This window comes from Camelus bactrianus, chromosome 10 (genome assembly GCF_048773025.1).
Source record: "Camelus bactrianus isolate YW-2024 breed Bactrian camel chromosome 10, ASM4877302v1, whole genome shotgun sequence".
Classification (NCBI taxonomy): Eukaryota; Metazoa; Chordata; class Mammalia; order Artiodactyla; family Camelidae; genus Camelus; species Camelus bactrianus.
In genome coordinates this window covers 12,712,355-12,733,831 of record NC_133548.1, presented here as the reverse complement: position 1 = coordinate 12,733,831, position 21,477 = coordinate 12,712,355, and the positions used below count along the sequence as shown (strand labels likewise).

The 21,477-nt window shown below is 35.3% G+C and overlaps 3 protein-coding genes across 3 annotated transcripts; 2 read left to right on the top strand and 1 right to left on the bottom strand.

Moving 5' to 3' along the window:
* Positions 1-1,106: 1,106 nt before the first annotated feature.
* Positions 1,107-2,044, bottom strand: LOC105081039 (olfactory receptor 5J3). The gene is given in 2 exon segments (XM_010970159.2): positions 1,107-1,738; positions 1,741-2,044. Coding segments are annotated over 2 exon segments (936 nt in total).
* A 10,317-nt stretch (positions 2,045-12,361) lies between these two features.
* OR8K5 (olfactory receptor family 8 subfamily K member 5) lies at positions 12,362-13,303 on the top strand. The gene has a single exon (XM_010970158.2). It carries the CDS (start codon positions 12,362-12,364, stop codon positions 13,301-13,303), a length of 942 nt encoding a protein of 313 aa, XP_010968460.2.
* Positions 13,304-17,451: 4,148 nt separating this feature from the next.
* LOC141578930 (olfactory receptor 8K1-like) lies at positions 17,452-18,422 on the top strand. Its single transcript, XM_074372992.1, is given in 2 exon segments — positions 17,452-17,580; positions 17,583-18,422. Coding segments are annotated over 2 exon segments (969 nt in total).
* The last annotated feature ends 3,055 nt before the right edge of the window (positions 18,423-21,477 follow it).

Sequence of the window (21,477 nt, the reverse complement as noted above, 5' to 3'; positions counted from 1 at the left end):
GTAATAAAATTGCTTTTCCTGTTTTAAATCCTGTCATTGTTACTAGCCTACTGACTATGTCTTCATGTCAAGTATGAAACAGCAAATGTAAAATTGTTTAACTACTTTAAACACTTTCTCATTAGTTTTAAATACCCCAGGTTGTATCTTGTGATCTCAGAAGTTAATAAAGACTCTAAAATACAGAAAATTGTATATAAGTAATTATTTTCAAAATTTATTACAATATTCTTCACAGTACCTTTGGTGAGAGATAATGATTTCAAAATGATGGGAAGTGATGAAGTTATTTAATTAAGTAATTCCAGAACAGAACAGAAGCTCTAGGTCAGCAGTGACACCCATCATGTGATTTAATTATGAGATTTTTTGTTTTAATCTTGAAGAAATCTGAAGTAGATTCTTGAAGGCAGAGATGGAGGGAAAAGGTGATGAATTTTACTTACTCCCAAATGTAGTAATTCTATATATGTATATAGTTTAGTCGGATTTTTTTCAGGGGAGTATATTATTGCAAACTGAAAATTATAATAGGGTCAGTTTCTCACAACTCATATTTTTGTTACTGAGGTCACTGAAGTCTAAGAAAGGGAAGAAAAGTAAGCAAATCACTGCCAGTTGAAAAACCTCACTTGGAATTGTCCTCTCATTTTGAGCTAACTTGGGGATTTACCAATATTTAACATTTAATGCATGTTTTAAAAAATAAGAGAAAATGTCATGTAAACAATTAATTTTCTTAGTAAATAATTTTAAGTATCTTAGAAAAAGTTTTAACTCCTTGTATCTCAAAAAGTACATACACATTCATAAAGACTCAGTTTTCCAAATACCAGAAAGTATGAATGCAATTTTATGGAGGAATAAAATAATTTTATTAAATTTATTGTATTAAGAGGGATTAGTGCAAATATTAATAACCTGAAGTTTAATGCAGTTGTGATTAAGTCACTTCTAATTCTTAGTCTCATTTTCTCATGTGAAAAGCACTATGTAGGATAAAATGATTTGTACTATCCTAGAAATTCTAGAATTCATTGGATTCATGCTAATGTTAGCAAGTGAAGAACTGACTGTTGAGTGCTGTAGGAGTAAATGACTTGGAATTAACAGGGGGAATGTTTCATTTCTATGGCTCTTCTCACAGCATCCTTCACCTCTTTGTTTCTCAGACTGTAAATCAGGGGGTTTAACGTGGGAATCACTAGTGTGTAGAACACAGACACCACCTTCTCCTGTTCTACAGAATACTGGGAATTTGGCTGAATGTAATTAAAGCTTATGGTACCATAGAATATGGTCACAGCAGTCAGATGAGAGGCACAGGTGGAGATAGCTTTCTGTCTGCCTGCTGCTCAGTGGATCCTCAGAAGAGCAACAGCAATGAACATGTAGGAAATGATCACAGTCAAGAAGGTGGCCATGGCGATGATCCCAGTGAAGGTTAACAGCAGCAGCTCACTCATGGAGGTATCAGAACAAGACAGCTTTAGCAGTGGGGGAACATCACAGAAGAAGTGACCAACAACATTGGAGCCACAGAAGGACAGTCTCCCTAAGCTTATGGTGTGTGTCAGTGAGTTAATCATTCCACCAATGAATGATCCAGTGACCAGCCCTACACATGTCCTCTTAGACATGGCTATCTTGTAAAGCAAAGGGTTGACAATGGCCACGTAACGGTCGTATGCCATCACCGACAGCAGGAAGCCTTCTGTGGTGATGAACACCCCAAAAACAAATGCTGCATTAGGCAGGCAGAGAACGAGATGGTTTCCCTCACAACCAAGAAGCAGGTGAGCATTTTTGGTGCAATAACAGATGAGTAGCAGGCAGCCACAAATGAAAGGCAGCTGAGAAAAAAGTACATGGGAGTGTGGAGCCTGGGACTGATTTGGATTAAGAAGATCATGCCCAGGTTCCCCACCAAAGTAACAGCATAAACCACCAGGAACAACACAAAAAGCACAACTTTCAGCTCAGCCCGGTCTGTCAGTCCCAAGAGAATAAATTCAGTGACAACCGTAAAATTCTCTTCAGCCATTGGTTAATTCTTTATCTTGAAGTCTGAGGTGAAAAATATATGCGAGTTAGAATGGACACAGGAGAATCTGATATTTATTATTAAAAGATAACAGAAACATTATAGGATTCTGTCCTTGGAGCTTGATTAGATTGCTTTGATTTGTGTGTGTGTGTGTGTGTGTGTGTGTGTGTGTGTTACGTGTAGTTCTATTCTGTAAGAAAATGATGAAAATGCATTTTGGCTCTTACAAATTTAACTTTGTCTCCAAAGTGCCTGCCTCTATAAGAAAATGACACCTGGCATGAAGGACATTGATGACAAGTGAAAATTTACAAAATTTAATTTAAGCCTTCTTTAAAACTCCTCATTTTTAGATATAAAAGAAGTGAATTACAAGAAGATCTCAAATGAGCTCTACTATTACCTATGTAACTAATCCACAAAAGCACTATGATATAAGCAGAGATAGACAAAGATTATGAGATGGGATTCTGACCACCAAAGATGATGTCATGATCCTCTTAAAAGTGCCTAAATTTCTGGCCCCTTCAGATGCCTCCTTATCAGCACCATGGAAGGAGATCATCAGTGGACTCACTCAACTGCGAGACCCAGAGCACAGAGAACTACATCTTGCCTGCGTGGAGCAGTTAGAAGACATAGTAAATTATATGCTGATTTTTTTTCTTATGCACATTATGCTTATATACTTATTTATGTGTTGTTATATAAATTTCTATAAAAATTATATGCCTAATATTTTCTATATTTAATTATTTAATATATCAATTATAGTTATGCATATATAAATATATATATGTATATACCCACATACACACATACATAGATAAGATAAAATTTAACATGTAGATAACCACAATTACCTATTGGTCTGGAATACTTTTTCTTATCCTTTATATAATTATATATATATATACATACATGTATATAAACTGTTATGGTTTTCTAAATCCAGTTTCCATTCATTAAATACTTTTTGTTACTTAGGCTTTTTGTTCTAATATATCCTGCTTTTTGAAGAAAATATATATATCCAAAATAGAATAGAGCTCTCCCATATTCTATATTTAGTCAAGATTAAGTATATTTTTAGGAATAAAGATATAAACACAATGATAAGATTTGGTTTATCTACATCAATTCTATTGATTTATTTTAATTAATATACTTAAGTGTATTTTTAGGAATAAAGATATAAACACAATGATAAAATTTGGTTTATCTATGTCAATTCTATTGATTTACTTTAATTAATATACTTCAGTTGCCACAAAAAGGGAAGTGGTTGGCATTAGCCCAAACTGCTTTTAAAATATGTTTCTGTCATTTATTGATTTATTGACTTTGGTAAAGTAATTTATATTCTCTCAGACAGAGCATAATTACACCTACATCACACAATTTCTTATATGCTTCTTAGCCACTACCAAAATACTTGCCAAAATGTATTAGTTCTTTCAGCAATAATATTAAATCTAGGTATTTCAAAACCAAATATAACATTAGTCCATGACACCTGAACTATCCAAAACACTAGCTAGTAACTTTATGTGAATATTTAAATAGAACTAGAGGAAATTTCTGCTCTTTGAATTAATCCCGAGTTCAAGCGTTCTATAGCCATTTGCAGCTAGTAGCCACTGCATTGAATGGCACTAATTACAGAACACTTCCATCACTGCAGGAATACGTGTGTTGGTTAGAAAGCTCCCCTAGCTCTCTGACTCATGTTTTAGAGTACCAGTTAAATAAAATTTTCTCAAAGAAGGATTGTGAATAGTGTTCATTGAAAGCATAATTAAGGAGATGGGATTTCCAGATAGAATTTAGAAATTAAACTATATTCCTTGTTCAGGGATGCCCATCTCCTGCATAACTTCAGGTGGTATTGTGAATAGAACTGAATGACAGAGGTGGCATGGATAGAATGGAATTGGATTAAATATTGTAAACATTCATGATTCTATCTGATTTAAAACAAACTTTCGGATAATAAGGAAATTCTAAAAAGAAAAGAAAAAGATCAGTTTTTATAAAATAAGTTTAACTTACCAAAAGAAAATATTTTAAAATTTCAGCTCTAGAAACCTCATGTCCTTTTCCATGTTTTCTTACTTATAACAAAAACAATATATTAATAGTATGTAACTGAAGACACCTGCAGGTAAAAGGATTGAAGGTAAATCTTTACTATTAATACACAACAAGCAGAATACTGAACCAACAAATAAAGTCTTAACATATTGTTTTTTCCTCCAAGAGGACAAATTTGGATAAAAGGGAGAACTGTATACACATATACATTTTACATCAGCCTCTAATGAGCCCTTACAGCTTAAATGTTACAGAGCAATGCATGAAACCTTGGGAGGCCCTGCTCTTAAGGGACTTTACATTTTCCCATGACTCATAAATCTCCCTAAAGTCTGTAATTAACTAAAATGCTATAAAGAATTTAAGAAAACATCAAGCTAGGGGGAGGGGATTCTTGAATTCAGTAACATATAATAGGAATAATAATTGAGAAGAATTTCCTCCATAGAACAGAAAATGACCTAAGTGATAAGTGGTTAGACATTGCTAGGTTTGTTACAAATTTTGTCTTTATGCAGATGTTCAAGATAAGGAACCCGAAAATGCTGTTACTTTTAAAGACCCTTTAAAGACCACATGCACACACAACACACACAAACACGAGTTCTGATGGTTAGGTCGCCTGTCACTAATTTCAGCTTACTGTGTAGAGTACGTTGGAAAGAATTCTAGAAATGTGTAAATTCAAGGCTTACATTCATCAAACTAATATTTACCGAAGGATGCCACCCTCTAGGCATCATGTTACACACCAGAGACAAGGGGGTTACCAGAATGATCAAATCTTCATTTTTAGAAAGATTGAATAATAAATGTACTCCCAAAGACACTTAGATTATCTAGGAATCCGTTACTAAAACAGGAAATAGGCTTTTATAAATCATGGAGAAAACATGGAACATCACTATAGGGAAAAATGGGAAGGATGCTCAAATTAGACCGGGAGGGAAACTGGTAGTATGCATTTCCTGAGGGCTTTTGTCAGTCTTGGTACCTGGAATGTTGAATTTTAATAAATAGGCTGCTGAAAACAACTGGAAAATTAGAGGGAGGCATGTAACAGAAGTTTTCATATATTTGATGTCTCTCAGCACAAAACCAGGACCTGTGAGAGAAGGGACATGATTCTGGTCCCTGACATGGAGTGATGGTGGGTACATGGAGAAGACAACAACCATGTCAAGATAAAGACACAAAGTCAGATCAGGAAGGGATAAGGTGCCTGGAACACGTGGAACTGGGTACTGGAGTGGAGACACCCAAGCTGACGAAGTGATCGCATATCAACGTGAGATGCTGGTTGATTTCTAAACTGCATCTACTCATTAAGGTGAGATTCCATAACGCTAGATCATAACAGCTACCAGGGAAAAAGAAGCCACCAGGGATCTGCATGATGAAAACCACCAGTTTACACAGGGTTGGGACACATTCAAGTTCTGTCATATCTTAGTGAGGAATCTCACTGAATCTCTAGGGCTTTCAGTGGAGACAGCAGAAGAGAGGACTGACCCCAGAGGAAAGGATGAACTGTACTCCACTCTAACAAAACTCCACATTAGCTCACAAAAGGATTAAGCAGACTTGCAAGTAAATAAATTTCCTGCCAAAACAAAGCTCAACACTGTTTGAAAAAAGATTTAAAATTCTGGACTCAACTGAAAAATGGTCACAATGTCCAACATCCAAAGAAATATTTATATGCATGTTGAAGAAGAAGGAATATTTTATGCATAACCATTGACATTATGAAACATTAATAAATATTAACATTATGAAAAATAAATCATCATATCTGGACCCAGGAAAACCAGAGATGATAGAATTGGCAGATAAGAACTTTAAAACAGTGATAAACATTTCTAAGAATTCCAAGGCAAACATGAATATTAAAAAGAGAAGAATCATGATAGAAAACCCAATTGAGTGACTAGGGCAGAATACCATATCAGATATGAATATTTTATTGTGTATTTGTTAAAGGCAGATTATACATTACAGAAATAAATTAGTGAATTTGAACATAAGACAATAGAAATTATCCACACTTAAGTACCAAGAGATTAAATAGAAAGCATTAAAAGTGTAGACACTTGAAAGACCTAAAAATAATACATACAGGGAAAAAAAAGATAAGAATGAACACACACTTTGTGACAAAAATAATGGGATGCAGAAGAAAATTGAGCAACCTCTTTAAAACACTGGAAAAATATCAAACAATAATTCTGTATCAGGCAAAAACATAATTTAGAAACTCAAAGAAATATACATTTTCCTTATTTGTTCCTGGTAATGACCAAGTAAGCTTTGCTAAGACATGCCACCTCACAGTTAAAAAACTAATATCTTAGAAAATACAAAACAAAACAAGCCTGCAATCAGTGGAGACAGAAAATCAGGCAGAGTCTGAAAGGCATTAGACACGAATGGAACCAGTGATTTTCTCATTTTACAAATTTTTTTTTGAGAAAGGCCTTGATCCACTCCAAATGGGAAACTTGTATATAACACACTGCCTTTCTGAGCTAAAGAACGGAAAGCCAGAATGGGGACAAACACAGTCAAAGGAAAATAAAGGATGAATTCCAGGAAGGGGAAAGCCAGGGAATGTTAGATTCATACTCTGTGTACCAAGTTAACTGACCCTGAGCCATGGAAGTGTGGAGCAGATCCCAGTATGCCAGACAGAGCTAAAGATATGAAGTAACATTTGTATTACCACCCAGGAGACAGGACTTGTAGTTTGAGTCAAACCATGTTAATTTTCTGATAAAATATAAAAGAAAAAGAACAAATAAAATCAACCCTCTTAAGAAGTATATAACAATATTCAGACATCTTTGTAGCATGATATTACAATGTCCAAGATAGAATCCAAAATTCCTTGACACACAAATGTACAAGAAAATGAAAGCAACCCTTAAAGTGATGACAGAGAGTGGTTCTTGGTTCTGCTACCTTCTCAGTCATCAGAGAGTCTGTGCACCATGGGCTGGGGCTTCACTACTTTATGGCTTCTCCTACATACGCCATCCCCTTTCCCACATCTGACTGTATATGTGGAGCGCTCAGGTGGGAGAGAGTTTTCTGCCCCTCCTAGTGGTAGCACAACTCTGCTTTGTATCACTGCAGGATCCTGGGCCAAACAACTGAAGCAATAAAACTTCTAGAAGAAAATTCGGAAGAGCTGTTTTATCCAGCACACATATAAAATTTCCAAAAAAACTGATTGAAAAATAATCACATTAAAATGGGCAAAAGTTTGGATACTTTAAAAGAAGCTAGATGAATGACCCATGGGTACAAAGGAAAGTGTTCATTATCTTTAGTCATCAAGTAAATGAAAATTAAAATCACAATGAAATGATTTCCCCCAGGTTCCATTTCAAAATAAAAAAAAAATCTACATCAAATATTGGCAAAGATATGGAGAAAATGGACATCACATATATATTTGTTGGTGATGTAAAATGCTATAGTAAGTTTGGAAAGCTTGAAGTTTTCTATAAACTTAAATATACACTTACCTTATGATAAAATAATTTCACTTTGATCTAACAAAGAGAAATTAATCCACCTGTTCACAAATAAACTTATATAGGAGTGTTTACACTAGACTTTTTATAATAAATCAAAACTCAAATATCCATCAATAGGAGAATAAGGAATCGTGGCATATGCACACGGTGGACCGTGTATCCATAAGAACACAACAGAGATGAATTTCAAACTCATTATACTGAATGAAAGAAACCAGATTGAAAGTATGTATTGTGTGATTCGACTTATATGAAATTCAGAAATGGGAAAAATAAGTTTAGGGGTAGAAACCAGAGCTGCAGTTGCTGGAGGTGGGACAATATTATTTGGGGAGTCAAGAGATAAGGAAAATTTCCTCCTGATGGGCATGGTCTAGGTTGTAGGGGGTATAAAGCATCAGGGAGATGTCTTTGGTGTTGAAAATGTTCTATATCTTGATTTAGGTATTAGGAACAAATAAATTATTCTTCAAAATGTATGCATCTTTAGCTGTATGTGAATTTCCCTCAATTCTTGTACATATGGAAGTTATAGAGAAAGAGGGCATGAGCGAAATGTTACGAGAAGGAAAGTAGTATCTTATATTAGATTTTATTCTTAATGAGGTTGTACTGAACATTACCCAAGAGTGGTGGGATTTCAGCTCAAGAAACACTACAGTTGAGGCAATCATTAGAGTAATACATGGCATTGCAACAATCGTTGTGGGTTTACCATAGGAAAGGACAAGGCAGGTATAGCACTCATTTAAAGATGAGGTTTTAATTTCTTTATATATCTTTAACCCAGTGCCTACTACATAGTTTTATCTGAATAATAAATTCAAAGAAAAAATCTTATGTGATGATGATAATGTCACGTAAAATGTATCATGAGTTTTGAACTGTTCCAGTTTTACTAGGATAAAGCTGATGTCAAAGTATTTTCCATTGTTACTTTAATCATCGACTCTGCATGGGAGTGAGTGCATTTATGTAGGTCTCCATAAACTGTACAGATCATTTATCTTATTTTGTCCATTTCCTTAAATTGCCTGTTACATTTTTTTCACTAGGGAGTATATAGGATGGCCTGGATAATTAGTAAGCACCACAGGCAATTTAAAAAAAATCACTGAGATAATTTGGGCTTAATCATCTGAATAAATTATATGCTATTTCCTCAGGCATCATCACAAAGAGAGAGGAAAGGCCTATATTCTCCCTACCCAGAGAAAAAGTAAATGTAATTTTGGAGAAAACCCAGTACTTCATTAAAGGTGAGTAGAGAGGAAGGTTGATTTTGATTATCACCTGGGTGTTGGTAATTTCCCATGGTTTCTGGCTGCTGACCATTGACACTCTTATGGTCACTGACAGCTGATACTTTATACCACAAAAGTTCATTATTTCCCTTTTTAACTGGAGTACTACAGTATTGTTAGGACTTTAAATCCTATGAATTTACTAGATGTCATATATCCTTTTGATTTCTGAATGTTGAAAGTGCATTTGGATATTGCATGTGAAGAAGAAGTTGGAAATATCTGAAAAAATCATCGCTGATCTCATCTATTAGAATCTATTAAGGTTAGGATTTCTAGATAAAATACAGGATACCCAGTCACATCTGAATTTCAGATTAAACTTTTTTTCTTAGTATATGTCCTATATAATATTTGATAAGTATAGTTTTATATAAACACATCCAATGCAATGTTTGAAACATAATATGTTACAATATGTACTATATTATAATATTTTATAAAATTTTGCAATATTTTTAAATGAACATAATTTGAATATAAGGATACAAGTCCTTCTATATAAGGATAAACTCCCATGCATGAATATATAGATTTTTTTAGTTGTCTGCTTGTTTTCCCTACTGGTTGCTTACCCTTTGGTTAATTTTTTTTTTTTCAGAACAGGCTTTACAAACTGAGTTAGTAGACTGGCAAATAAATAGAATTATTTAAGAGTTATGGAGAAAGCCCTGAAACCCAAATAATTCCAAACTGCTATCACCAGGTCTGAGGATGGAAAAGCAGTCATCCTTTTGCGTCATTTTTGTATCCTGCCTGTGCTAATGGTTAGCCCTAAATGGAAGTATATAAAATGTTGCATCAAGATGTCCAAACATGACCAGAGATATCCTTTCCCAAATAAGAAGAATGGGCAAGGTATTAATATCACTTTAATATCCTGATGGCAATGCTTTTCATAAATGCCCAGAAATGAGATTGCTGGATCATACGGGGAATTGCTAATCAACAAATATGAAATTTAAATTATGCAAGATGAACAGTATCAGAGATCTGCTGTACAACATTGTGTATAGTTAGCAATACTGTATTTTTCACTTAGCACATTCTCTTACTAGAATGGGCAAGCCCAAAGAATCAAGACATCTTCAGAGGGAAGTAATAACTGACACTGAAAATGGAGACAAACTCAGTAAACACTAGAATCATTCTTAGCAACACTGAAAACTTCAGAGTGGTAAGATCGGGACTGGAATTTTGATTTCCTTTGCTTAACTCAGTGTGTCTCTCATTCTGCAGGAAAACCTTAATAGAAGGTCCTGAAACACTTGACTATTATTTGTAAAATGGTAAAAAAAAACAAAACAAAACAAAACAAAAAAAAAAAACAAAGCAAAACAAAAATCCTGTAAGCAGAATGGGACTCAATGGAGGAACAACAGACAGAATCATCCAGGAAAAAGAGAGAAATGGCTCAGCAATATTCACTATTGCCTTCCTCCCTCATTCCTATTCCTTGGATCGAACTGGCTAAATCCACACTAAAAACGAGCGATATCTAGAGTCCTGCCAAGTGCCGCTGGTGGCTTCATACTCCAGGTGACATTTTGCTGGACTCTGTAGGGGAGCAACTCCCCCCCTCCACCAAAAGTTTCTTTGGCATGTGGATTATTTCCACCTGAAAACCACCAAGGCCCAAAAGATTCAGGAAGAAACATTGAACTTCTCCCTTATCCCCAAGTAATTAGATAAATGGCTTGTTCCCAGAATAGAACTATCACCAGTGGCAGCTAAAGAGACAGTTGCCTAGCGTGGTGAGGGAAACTCAGGCAGTGCATCGAGATGAGATCAGTATTCACGCTGTGTACCATTGTCTGTGCATGGCCCAGCAAACATCTGTTTACCAAATACTTGCTTTTCCATCTCCATGTGAATTGCCTCCCTCACTTTTGAAATTTCAAACCACTACCCCCAACATCCTCTTCTGTCTTTAGCTGAAGATGGTATTTAAGGTGAGGACTTCAGTCATTTGGGCGAGTTACTCAAATTTCCTGGGTCTCTCTCATGTATACACAGTATATAAATTTTATTTGATTTTCTCCTGTTAATCTGTCTCACAGCAATTTAATTCTTAGACCAGCCAAAAGAACTTAGAAGGGTAGAGGAAAATTTCTTCCTCCCTGACAGCTCTGATGAAATAAAAATTTATACTCTAAGGCAAGTCAAAGAACTTTAAACATAAAAACTTTCCTCTGCCTTTTAAGCTCTTCTCCCCCCTTCTGTGCATTGAGTGCCTGCATTATGTACCAAACCGCCCCCATCAGCAGAAATACCCATCAGCTCAGCCATAAAGAGCAATGTTCTATCAATGAGGTAACTCCTTAGGAGAGAGCTTTCCTTTCTAATCTTGTCAGGGACCACGATGACCCATGACCCACTACTCACCTTGTACGGGTAGAGCTGGATCGTGTAAACTGTCAATAATACATCACTTAATGCACGTTCCTCTGTTTCAAAAAATTATGTAACTATGTTTTGACCTCTAATAGGTGGACAGTTCTCAGAGCTTTCTGAGAGGCTGTTCCTGGATTATAATCCTCAATTTGGTTTGAATAAAATCCTCCATTTCTTTCTTAGATCGACTGATTAAATTTTTCTTCAACAACTCCCAGAATTTTCACCTGATAGAGAGGAGTTTCTGCCTTGGTCCATTTGGACTGGGCAGGCTAGAACTGAGCATTTTATTACATTATAATAATTCTACCCTGCATTTTGCCTGATTGAGTATGTTGAACTCCAATGACTCCTCCAACTGAAAATCATGCTTACAGGGCTCCAGAGTTTCATGGAGAAGAAACTGAATGTGAAAGGAAGGGAATCCAGGTGGATTAAGTTAAAGCAGGTTCATTATCTTCAATCAGAGTGGTTCCACTTGGTTTTACTGACTTCCTACATAAATTTTATAAAATGCAGAGGTTGACACTTATCACTGAAATATTTTAAAATTCCAGTGTTATGTTCTTTATATACACTTTTGTACAATTTGAGAGCACTGCAAGAATTCTCAGACAAAAATGGAAGTGTACAAAAGAAAAATTGGGATATGATTGTGTAGATGAAATGAAGTCTAACATTTCTCTGTTAACACCTATATGGATTTTTCTAAATCAATGGATATATTCTAAATATTTCTGATGCTTTAGAATCTCATGTGTCATAACAGAGCATGTGTTTCATTTGACTACCCTTTCTTGGGAAGTAAAAGAGTCTATCATTTATTTTAGTTTCAAAATCAGATGTGGAAATTATTTTCCAATGTCCTATTACTAAGAAAACATCCATTCTGTCTACATATATTATACTTTGTGTAGGTGACGCTACATGAAACTAATAATAAACCCACTGTTTTTTCCCAGAAAAGCTAACTGGACTAAATGGGCCAACAGAATCTATCATCGTTGACTGAATTCATTCTGATGGGAGTCACAAGGCAGCCTGAACTGCAGGTCCCCCTTTTTGGGGTCTTCCTCATCATCTACACAGTCACAGTGGTGGGCAATCTGGGCATGATTACCTTGACCCAAGTGGACTCTCATCTACACACACCTATGTATTTTTTTATCAAACATCTGGCTTTCATTGATCTTGGTAATTCTACTGTCATTTGTCCCAAGATGCTGGTAAATTTCGTTGTGGATCAAAATACCATATCCTATTATGCATGTGCCACACAGTTGGCTTTCTTTCTTATGTTCATTATCAGTGAATTTTTTATCTTGTCAGCCATGGCCTATGATCGCTATTTGGCCATCTGTCACCCTCTGCACTACAGTGTCATCATGTCCCAGAGACTTTGTCATGTGCTGGTGGGCATCCCATATCTCTATGGTACCTTTCAGGCTCTAATGTTCACTATTAAGATTTTTACTTTACCCTTTTGTGGCTCTAATGTCATCAGTCATTTCTACTGTGATGATGTCCCCTTGTTACTTACGCTCTGCTCAAATGCACAAGAAATAGAATTGTTGATCATACTATTTTCAGCACTTAATTTGATCTCTTCCCTCCTGGCCATCCTACTGTCCTATGTACTGATTCTGATATCCATATTTCGAATGCGTTCTGCAGAGGGCAGGAGAAAAGCTTTCTCTGCGTGTGGTTCACATCTGACAGTGGTGGTTGTATTCTACGGGTCTCTACTCTTTATGTACATGGAGCCTAACTCTGCTCACTCCTTCCATACTGATAAACTGGCCTCCGTGTTTTACACTTTAGTGATCCCCATGCTTAACCCCTTCATCTACAGCTTAAGGAACAAAGAAGTAAAAAACGCCTTTTATAGGATCTTTAAGAATCAATGCAAACTTTGTACCTAATACCCAATACGGAATATTGTTTTAATAAACTATGAAAAAGGCAAACGTTACTTGATAATATTTCTAATAAATATAATTGCATTCTTTTTGGCTCCAGAGCAAAGGCTAATTAAAATGCACAGGTAAATGCATTGTTTTGCTTATATTCAGCCAAATGAATCTTCATATTTTAGATCTCAATTAAATGTCACTCCTTCCCCAACATCCCAACATTCCTTGCTGTTGATCCAATGCTTCCTTTAATGGTTCCACAGAATCCCCCATCTCTCCCAACAGAAACATTTATTAAACTCTATGTCACCAAACTGTGTTTGTTTCTGCCAGGTTTTTTTTTTTTTTTTCTTTATGGCAGGTATCTTTTCAATCATGTTTTCATTGTATTTTCTGCACAAAACAGCAGTGTAAACAGTAATCCTCTTAAAGAGCAGATAATTGGATCGTGATTTTTTTTTTAATTCATTCTACTAGTCTCTGCCTTTGGAGACTTTAATCCATTTACATTCAAAGTAACAATTTTACAAGATTTCTTTGAGTTTCTTACTGAACATTAATTTGGTCATGCCTACAGTCAAAATGCACAAATCTATTAACAAAGAATAATCACAGAATTATAAGCTGAATAATTCCAGAGATGACAAAGCCCAGGAAGACATTATAGTTACAAAAAGCCAGAAAGCAGAATCTTTGTTCAACACCTGGGCATCCAGTATAGAGGATCTCAGAGGTAAGATCTACTTTAGACTTCTGCTCATACAATTTGAAAACAAGTCCTAAACAGAGCCACCAAATCCCTGTTTAAAACATTTAACATTCTTTTAAGAAGACAGAAAAAAATGCAACACTTATTAACATAAAAATTCACAATATTTAGCCTTCAATCCCAAATACTAGTTGTATGTGAGAGCAGGAACATGTGATCTCATCCAGGAGATGATTAAAATGGATTCTTAGATGACCACGATGATGGAATTATTGGGCAAGGACTTTAAATTTATTATAAATACGTTCAACATACTGAATAACTTAATAAAAACACTAACCTTTTGAGGAGGCAAAAAAAAAAAAGATTAAAAATAACCAAATGGGACTTCAGGAGATGAAAATAGAGTACTAGATATAAACTAATATTTGCTGAATAAGGGTAACAGCAGATTATACAGTGAAAAAGAAACAGTAACTGCTCTTAAACACATAACAACAGACGTTACCTAAAACAAAGCCAGAGAGAAACAAAAATACTGAATAAATACCATGAAAATAGTCTTAGTGATCTGTAGAAAAATAACAAGCTACATACTGTACATCTAAGTGTAGATCCAAGTGGAAAGAAGACATTACATGGTGCAGCAAAACCATTGGAAGAATGTTGGACAGAATTTTAAAAAAAGAAACCCTATAACCCAAGATATAAGAAGCTAAAATAATTCTAAGCAGGATAAACAGAAAGGAAATTATACCAAATCACATCACATAAAATGTCTGAAAACCAATGATAAAGAGAAATCCTTGGAATTCAACCTGCAATTGTCAACCTGTAGGTTGACATAAGGATTATATGTCCATCAAAAATATTCTTGGTTAATGGACACTGTATTATCAAATATTGCATAATCTTTTGCTACAAAGTCATTTATTCATTTGCTCGTGCATTTTGTGTACATGTGTGTGTGATACATCTAATATGCATATTATATTTTGTAATTGAGATGCTGACAAAGTTATACTTATGTTTTTCAGTGTTTAGTGATGTATAATTTATTTCATTAGACCCAGGCACAAAATATTTTTATTTTTCCTAGTAGAACATTTGGAGAATAATTAACAGGTATACAAGGCACCCTCCCTCAGGTGATTAGGTACATTTTTTTAATCCTTGAATCAGATCAAAACGTTAACAAAATGAGTCTCAAGGGGATAGCAAAACACTTAAAAACATTCTGCAACAGACAATGAGGATTAAAACAGTAAAAGTCAAAGCAGATTCTCCAGTAAGGTGAGTAGAAAACACTGGTATTCCACAATTTCTCAGGACATACAGCTTAAACCCAATCATCACCGTAGAGCTTGAAGGGCGTTAAGTTCTGCAAAACAGTTTCTCCCCTTGCAATGTACTTTCCGGTCATCAGTAGGACTCGTGTGCAGGACAGATCTGTTATGTCATCTCTGATACTCTGTTCTGTGCATTTAGATCATTTCAGTTTTTCAAATAAACTTAATGCTTCAGTTATCTATCTTAACAAGAATCTTTCTCTATCCTAATTCAACTGGTGTCCCTCCTGTCCCACTTTCCTTTCCTCTCTGCTTAGGGTGACCTTAATAAAGCAGAAGAATGTCTCTGTGTTTATGAGGATATATTCTGAAGACAGAGTAACTTTTATTAATACCACTTATTTCCTGGGTGACATTAGTTATTTCACTTCCTGTGCCCCAGTTTCCTTGACACTCAGATGGATTATGCTAATACAGTTGACCTTCGAACAACATGGGTTTGAACTACACAATCCACTTACATGCAGATCTTTTTTTCAGTACGTATGCTACTATGTTCATCAGTGATGGTTTGTTGAATCTGCAGATGCAGAATCCCCTGTGGATATGGAAGGTGGACCATAAGGTTTAAGCATTTGCAGATGTTGGCATCTGCAGCAGGTCCTGGAAGCAATCCCCTGTGAAAACAGACAGCTGACTGTACAGTTTATTTCCTAGAGTTATTGTGTGGATCATATGAATCACCATATGTAAAGTGCTCAGGTAAATGCCTGGCATTTAATGAGTTCTCTATCAGTGCTTGATATTCATTTGTATTCTTCTTTCCAGTGGGTCTCTTTACATCAATTTCCATAATCCACCAGCATTGATAAATAATCAGAATGGCCAAGCCCTTTTTATGTAGAAGAGGGATGTATGATTGGAAGATCATTCGAGGTGATTCAATAGTCAGAAACAACTAATGTGGCAAATGAGGACAAAGATATTAACAATGAAATTCTGAAATTAAAATATTATAACATTGGATCTTCTGTTGGGAAAACAAGCTGGGCTATAGTTGGTGAAAAGTACTGGAATTTGTACTCAGTACTCAGAGGTTTTTCTAATCACCGTCTAACTCATCACTCCAACTGTTTAGAAAGTCTTTTTGTGTCTTGCAACTTTAAACAGATATGGTGATTGTTAATAATATAAGGTTTATGGTTTGGGTGTAGATTTTTTTCTTTTACAAATTACTTGGAAATTTTTAAAACCTGAAATATAATAAGTCACTTGATATATTTCAAAAGACTTGGGTAAAAAGAAGTAGGCCATAGTAGCCATCTCAAAAAAATGTCTTCAAAATGTCTTGCCCCCTTAAAACATGCTTTACTAAAGTGTCAGTGAATCTGTGTTTCGTGTTAGTCTCAGCCTATTGGTAGTGATTCTATCAACGAGGAAAGCCTGTGGGCACTCTAGTGCCCCTTACTATTTGCAGTGGGCCCCCACAGACATTTCCCCAACCAGAGCCATTGGGTGGTGGCTGGACCAGCCCTTGTGAATTTTGTTACAATTGCAGGATGCACCTAAGCAACAATTTTCAGGGAACTTTTGAAAAACAAGGTTTATTGCACACATTCTGGAGGGTACATGGCATACTCAGGGCCAGGCAGAGAGGCTGAGGAGAGAGGGAGAGAGAGAATACCATGAGTTCTGGCTTGATTGTGGTCAAGGGTGGGACACCTAGATTCACTTTTTAATGGTGCGTTTAAAACATGAGTAGGAATTAAAATGCAGGAAGGGAAAAGCAGGGTCAATCAAGCAGTCAGTTACCTATATCATCTAGGATTTTCTAAAAGAGAATTTAACAGACAGGGAAGGCTGGCTACCTGATTGTGTAGCTGGAAATATATTTATTTGAGAAGGATGTCTTTGAAATCCTCAGCAATCAAAAGCTTAATGTCAGGAACTTATATTACAATCAAAAAAGCTAATCATTAGGCCCTTTCACTGCAGTGTGAATGTAGATGTGTATAGTTTTGGCCTGATGGGAAGAGGAATCTTTATTTACAATTTGAGACAAAGAAAAATGACTGTATCTCATGCACCATGTATGAAATTCTCTTAGAAGATAGCATCTCAAGTATAATCAGTACTGATTTTACACACAGGTCACCAGGATGAACCATATGGAGAAACATAATCATACTGCAATCTCCAAAGTGACAGAATTTATTCTCCTGGGGCTCACTGACAGCCCAGGGCTGCAGGCACCTCTTTTTGGAATCTTCCTGGTCATATAGTGGTGGGCATATTGGTCACAGTGATGGGCAATCTGGGCATGGTTATCTTGACCCATTCGGACTCCAAGCCACATACTCCCATGTACTTTTTCCTTAGACATTTGTCGATTACTGATCTTGGTTACTCTGCTGTCATTGGCCCCAAAATGATGATCAACTTTGTGGTGCACAGAAATACAATTTCCTACCATTGGTGTGCCACCCAGCTAGCCTTCTTTGAGGTTTTCATCATCACTGAACTGTTCATCCTATCAGCAATGGCCTATGATCGCTATGTCGCCATCTGCAAGCCTCTTCTGTACGGGGTCATCATGGCAGAGAAAGTGTGTTGGGGGCTGGTACTCACTCCCTATCTCTATGGCACCTTTGTGTCACTATTTCTCACCATTAAGTTATTTCAATTGTCCTTCTGTGACTCCAACATCATCAGTTACCTTTACTGTGACCGCCTGCCTCTGATATCCATGCTCTGCTCCAACACACATGAGTTAGAATTGATCATTTTGATCTTTTCAGGGTGCAATTTGCTCTCTTCCCTCTTGGTGGTTCTTGTGTCTTACATGTTTATTCTTGTGACCATTCTCAGAATGAACTCAACGGAGGGGAGATACAAAGCCTTCTCCACTTGCAGTTCCCACCTGACAGTGGTGGTCGTGTTCTATGGGACATTATTGTTTATTTACCTGCAACCCAAATCCAGCCATGCTTTTGCTATTGATAAAATGACCTCTGTGTTTTACACCCTAGTGATCCCTATGCTGAATCCATTGATCTATAGCCTGAGGAACAAAGAAGTAAAAGATGCTCTGAAGAGAACTTTAACCAATCGATGCAAAATGTCCCATTAATATCTTAATATTCAGTTACAAATTAAGTCCAAAGATTGTTGTTTAATACCCTGTCACTCTGATTATAGCATCAAAAAGTGGGAATGTTTTACCAGATTCTTTTTCTCTTTTTCTGAATAAAACACTTTCTCTTAAAACTCCTTGTACTCTTTTCCAATTCAATTGAATAAATATGGCAGCCAGATAATTTAAGTCCCAAATGATTTTCAAGGTCATATTGGAACTTAAATTTTTTTAGAGGTAAGGCAGATCATGACAAATTTTTGCTCAAATTTGGACTTGCAGAGGTGAAAGAAAAAGTCTTAAATAGTCAACGTGGAGTACCATTAACCAGAAAATTAGTAATGTATATGTCACAGCAGTCGCTGTATATTAAATATAAATAAAATCGAACCATGAAAAATATGTGGGTTAGACAAGAGGCAAGAAAGTAACTAAATCTCTGATTATAACACAATATGAACAAGCTGCTTCAAGAATCTAAGCTGAATAAGAAATAAAGCTTGAACTTCAGAATGGAATTTTCAATCTGATTGTGTTCATATTTTTTAATCTCAAGGCTAGAATGAGCATTTGGGAAGTTTTTTTTTTTTTTTAATTAAAAACCATGAGAGCTGAACACTGGAATTTGACACAACATTGTAAAATGATCATAAATCAATAAAAAATGTTAAAAAAAAAAAACGTGAGAAAAATATAGGCTAACTCTGGGTCTCCCATAGACTGTCAAACTATAGCTAACTTTGGCTTATGATAGCCTCCCAACAAACAAGTTGCGTTAAGATTGGCAAACTCAAGAAAATTAAGTTATCTGGTCATTTACTAAAATGACATCAATATTTTGAAAATCTTTAGCAGCGATAACAAAGATTAGAGATGAATGACACACTCTAGGGTTAACTGCACTTTTATTACGTCTATTTTGTCTTCTTCGCGGGCTCGTGTATACACAGAGCCAATATTTTGAATGGACTCCACTAACAATACTTTATTCCCATTGTGTACTCACTCAGCAAATAAACAGATTCCATGTCTTAGTCTCCTCTTTGCTGTTTGAAATGGACTTTTTAAAATTTTTTAAATATATACGCTACCCTAGTCATGCTTGCTTCAATCTATGCTAACATTTAAAGAGAAAATTGTGGGGAATTAAATCAAAATCTGAACTAGGGTCTCTTTATCCCAGATCTATGCATTTTGTTTATTTTGTCCCTTTTTAATACACTGTGGTTTACTTTATTGAGAGTTCATCTTAAGTGTTCTCACCACAAAAGAAAAAAAATTGTGTGAAGTAATGGATATGTTAATTAGCTAATTATAATAATCACATCAACTTTATACACATATATCAGAATATCATATTGTACACTGGAAATACATACAAATTTTATTTATCAATTATAATCTGTATAAAGCTGGAAAATATTTTTAAAATGTAAATAAAAAAGAAAGAAAACATAAATTAAGCAAAATAAAAGAAATACAAAATTGCATTCTCTAAAAATATCAATTTTGTTTACCATGGTAGTTTTCAATGCTGTCCCTAATCGTATTTACTGTTATAAATAAATTTTATTTTCTAGAGTAATATTTTACATTATACTGCAAATACTTTTTTGGTCACATATATTTCTTTACCAAATTATAGCACTTCCATTACTTTTTACAGTATATAAATAAAGTTAATTAATATTAATAGCATTCTGCAGTATCATTCATATAGAAAGAACTTTTAAAAAATCCCAATACATCATATTCCCTACAACTTACTTTTCTAACTTGAGAATTTTTTTTATAATCCATATAGACAAAGTTTTAAAGGATATGTAAATTTATATTAAATATATGTCTATACTTTACTTAATAAATTGACAAACCATATACATATTTCCAGCATTCCTCCATACTAAGAATACTCATGAAGATTTTTGTAGATTTTACTAATTTGTATGACTTCTGCAGAGCAGATTTCGAGAAGCCGTTTTCTGCCTACTGGAGAGATGCATGTTTTCAAGTGTTTTGAAACCTAGAGCAAGATGTCCAGAATAAGTACCTCCCTCAGGTCATGACACCTTATCATTTTTAGGCCAGGCAAAGCCCTTCTCTTTTATTTATTTATTTTTCCAATTTGTTCTGGGCTGAATTGTGTCCCACCAGAATTCATATGTTGAAGACTAAGTATCTCAGAATGTAAGTGTACTTGGAGACCAGGCCTTTAAAGGAGTAATTAGTTCACGTGGGTTGTTAGGGTGAGCCCTAACCCAATAATGATTGATCATTTATCTGCAAGCCAGGGAGAGAGGCCACACAGAAGAAACCAAATGTGCTATCCTCTTGATCTGGGACTTCTAGACTCCAGAACTGAGGAAATTTATCTCTGTTGTTTAAGCCACCAAGTCTGTGGTATTATGTTATGGCAGTCCAAGAAAACGAATACATTTCTCGTCTTTATTTCTTTATTCGGTCCCGGCTACCTCCACGAGGTAACCATCCCAGTGTATTCAAGGTGAATTTGTTTTCTTGTGTTCTTGCAAAGTATACATTACTGTTCCGTGTGCATGCATATACACCCTATATAAATGGCATTTCGCTGTATACTTCAACTTCCAGCTTTAAATTTAAGGCCTACAGGGGAAAATCTTATGACAAAAAAAATAAGTATTGTTACAAAGAGGATTTAAGCCCCAAAGAAGAGAAATCCTTCAGGCCAGTTTTCTTTTTACATAATTCTCTTAGTCTTTAAACACGCAAGAATGTGTATCTAAAACATTCAGTCTTTAAAAAATATATTTGTGTGACTGGAAATTTATAGACATGACACAAAGGCTTTATTTTTAAATATTGTTTTGATTCCTCTCTAGGAGTTATCGTCTTCCTTTTCTCACCTGAAATATAATCATAAAGAAAATATTAAAATAATATTTTTATTACTGAGGATTGTTTTTAGGAGGACACATTCTCCTTTTTTGGGAGGGCGGGGGGAGTGGTAATTAGGTTTATTTATTTTAATGGAGGTGCTGGGGATTGAACCCAGGACCTCTTGCACACTAAGCAT